Source organism: Chrysochloris asiatica, unplaced genomic scaffold, assembly GCF_000296735.1.
Source record: "Chrysochloris asiatica unplaced genomic scaffold, ChrAsi1.0 scaffold00045, whole genome shotgun sequence".
NCBI lineage: Eukaryota > Metazoa > Chordata > Mammalia > Afrosoricida > Chrysochloridae > Chrysochloris > Chrysochloris asiatica.
Genome location: NW_006408563.1, coordinates 6,172,088 through 6,175,779, shown reverse-complemented (window position 1 = coordinate 6,175,779; position 3,692 = coordinate 6,172,088). Strand labels below are relative to the sequence as shown.

Genomic DNA, 3,692 nt, shown 5'->3' with positions numbered 1-3,692 from the left:
GTATTCCATGTTGTTGTTGACCGAGCTCCTCACTACACAGCTACCTGATCCGCCATCTTCAAGGAAGGCCTGGTAGTGTAGTGGTTAAAACAAACAAACAAACAAACAAACAAACAAACAAACAAACAAACAAAATAACTAGTAGATCTTTTCAGGCAAATAACTTTTTCTTTCAAACTCACATATACTTCTTATTAGCATCTGACACCACTATGGTGTCTAGTATGACTAAATATCTATCTACATGTATTTGTTTCTAGAGAAAAAAACAACATGTTGTAGCTAATCTGGGATCATATCCCTCCTATAAATTGGGCAAGAAACTCACTTTTCTAGCTCTTGTTTAACTTGATAAATGTAAATACAAAATATGAAATGATGAGTTTAACTTGATACATTCTAAAAGCCTTTTTGGTTCTTACATTCGTCTTTTGTGACTTATAACTTCACAGAGATATCCACATTCACTTGTTCATCTGTCCATCTAGCAAATATTTATTGAGACTTACTTCTTCCAGGTACTATTGTAGGCACTGGGGATAAACCAGCGAATAAGACCTACAAGTTCCCTGATTTTTAAAGCCTACATTGGAATGGGATAACCAAGCAATAAAAAAATAAACAAGGAAGTAAGCCAGATAATTTTAGACATAGAAAAATACTTAGTCTAAGTGTAGTATGATGTACAATGATTTGGGGGCTGTACTTTGGGTTAGTGGTAGCTAGTGATCATTGAGGAAATATCATTATTCCTAGAAAGGAATGAAGCAACCAAATGAAGATCAGACAGAAGAATTTTCCAGGACTATAAACAGCAATTCAATGTCCTGGGAATAAGTTTCTTGGGTTAGAGGAATAGAAAGAAGGATAGAGTGACTGCACTGTAGTGAATAACTATCATAAGACAGTGTTGGTGAAGTGCATGGGTCATGTACATCCTGGGAGGCAAGGGTAAGGAGGTAGATTTTATTTGAAGTAAAATGGGGAGACCCTGGAAAGATTTTTTAAAAGAAGAAGCAGAGAGAAAGAAGATGGTGGTTGGGGAAGTTATAGCAGAGATGGAGGATAGATAGATGGATTCTGTTGGGCATAAAAAGGAAGTACACAAATTAGGCCATCTCTGATATACTATAATAAGAGGAAGGTTGGTTAAAAAAAAATGATGAGGGTAAAGGAAGATACCGAGAGGAATACAAGAGTTTTGCATCAACACAGGTAAATACTATCATATACACAATACTGCAAAAACAATAATCCTTAAGTGGATGGGTAGAAAGACACGAAGCTGAGCAATTGGGAAGGAGAATAAGAGTAAACCCAGGAACGTATGTAAGTTTGACTGAGGATATTTCTACATTTGCATTTATCTATGCTGCAGAAAGATCCATAAATATAGTATTGCACACAAGAGGCAAAGTTATAAACAGTTTTTAGACATAACCAAACACCTCAAGTATATAAGGTGCCAGGCCTGGGGACTCAGGACCATAGTCTTGGGAGACACCAAGGTCAATGAGCATAACAGAGTCCACAAAGACAATGTTCTACATCCTACTGGGTGGTGGTGGTGTGCCGTGGAATGGCTGCTAATTTCAAACTGCTGACCTCGAGCTTAGCAGCCCAACTCATAACCGCTATGCTACCAGAGCTCTTTACATCCTACTTAGAGATCTTACAAGCATACGAGCAGCCATGTAAGGTGCAACTATTGGTGCCTCTCCATTTGGAGCAAAGAACAGTGAAAAAAAAATCAAAGACATGGAAACAATTAGTTCAATGGATAAATGGATCATACAAACATCAGCCTCCATGACCTTGAGACCAGACTAGATAGTGTGTGGCTACCACTACTGACCACTCTGAAAATGATCACATTAGAAGGTCTTAAATAGAGTGGGAGAAAAATATGGACCAAAATCAAAATCATAAAAAAAGACCAGGCTTGCTGGTAGAACAGAGACTGGTGGAACACCAGAGACTATTGTCCTTAGTCATCCTTCAGGCCTGGAACTGAACTCACTCCTGTGGCTCAATTTTCAGCTAAACAATAGAAAGGTCTATGAAGTAAACATTAACATTGGGGGATACACACTCCCCAGAATGATCAACCACTTGAGATAAAATGTCAGCATCTGACCAAAGACAAAGTTCAAAAGACAGAAAGGGTTAGGAAAAAAAGGAGGAATGGAAACTGGAAACACAGGAAGGAAGTGGGTTAAGTGATATTATATTGTGGGAGCTGTCATCAATGACTTGAAACAAAATGTGTATGAATTGTTGAAAGAAAAGTTGTTTTAATATATAATAAACCTTTACCCAGTTCTTACGTACACACACAGAATTTGGAGCTTTTTTCCACTGACAGATATTATAAATCCTCCTGTAAGACTCAGACTGCAGTGAGCAATGTCTAGTTTCATGTAGTTGCCTGCTTCTGTCCCTTTATCCTTGATTGGTGCTAATAGCACATCAGTCTTGGACTGGACCCAAACTATGTCACCCTAAGATCTTTGTGACCTGGGACAAAGAGTCAACTGTCTGGAACCTCAGTTATCTGTCCATGAAGAAATTTGTATTGCTATCTAGTTTCTGAACTCACCAGATCAAACAGTCTTTGATGAATCCTGGTACAGAAAATGTGACTGTGGAGGTGGTCATGTTTACAAGGTAATTAATACATGGACAGACTATGCTTATGAGAATTTATGGATATTGGATATGGAATGTTAGAGAGAATGAGTAGCGTATCAAAGAGAGAAGGTGGTTCAGAAGAATATTTCAGGTGTGGACATTCTTTGTTTTGGTATCTGTTCATTGGTCGCTCTCTGTTTGCGCACCTCCATTCTGGTGACTAGAGGGGATGCCTGAGCGAATGGACACCCCATCACCTCCCCTGAAGGGTTCTAGTACGCATGTGCACAGATCTCCTCGAAATTTAAAGTGACAGTTTTCACTTAAAACCAAATGGCCACCACTTGTCTGTCAGTTTGTCATACTGTGGTGGCTTGTGAGTTGCTGTGATTCTGAAAGCTATGCCGCTGGTATTTTAAATACCAGCAGGATCACCCATGGTGGACAGGTTTCAGATAAGCTTCCCGACAAAGACAGACTAGGAAGAAAGAGTGACGAACTATTTCCGAATATTTAGTCACTGAAAACCTTATGAGTAGCAGAGAAACACTGTCAGATATAGTGCCATAAAATGAGACCGTCGGCTTGGAAGGCACTCAAAATGCGACTGGATAAGAGCTGCCTCCTCAAAGTAGAGTTGACTGTGATGACGCGAATGGAGTAAAGCCTGTGGGAGAAAAGCCCTTGGTACCTTCATTTGTTGATGGGGTACAACTCAAAATGAAGAGAAATAGCTGTAAACATCCATTAGTAATCAGAACATGGAATGTACTAAATATGAATCTGGGAAAATTGGAAGTTGTCAAAAATGAAATGGTATGCATAAACATGGATATCTTAGGCATTAGTGAGCTGAAATGGACTGGCATTGGCCATTTTGAATCTGACAACCACATGGTTTACTATGCTGGGAATGACAAATTGAAGAGGAATGGTGTTGCATTCATTGTCAAAAAGAACATGTCCACATCAGTCATGAGGTAATACAGAAACGGCTGCAATCATACATTGACAAAGAACTTCCAAAGGTTCAAGCTGGATTCAGAAGAGGCCGTGCAACG

The 3,692-nt window shown here is 39.2% G+C and overlaps 1 protein-coding gene across 1 annotated transcript in view; it reads left to right on the top strand.

The window, feature by feature from the left end:
- The first annotated feature begins 2,860 nt into the window (after positions 1-2,860).
- Positions 2,861-3,692, top strand: part of ICOS (inducible T-cell co-stimulator) — a 95,123-nt gene continuing 94,291 nt past the window's right edge. Inside the window, exon 1 of the mRNA XM_006862022.1 lies at positions 2,861-2,906. Within this exon, the coding sequence (XP_006862084.1) occupies positions 2,861-2,906 (46 nt within the window). The remainder of the gene's footprint in view (positions 2,907-3,692) is intronic.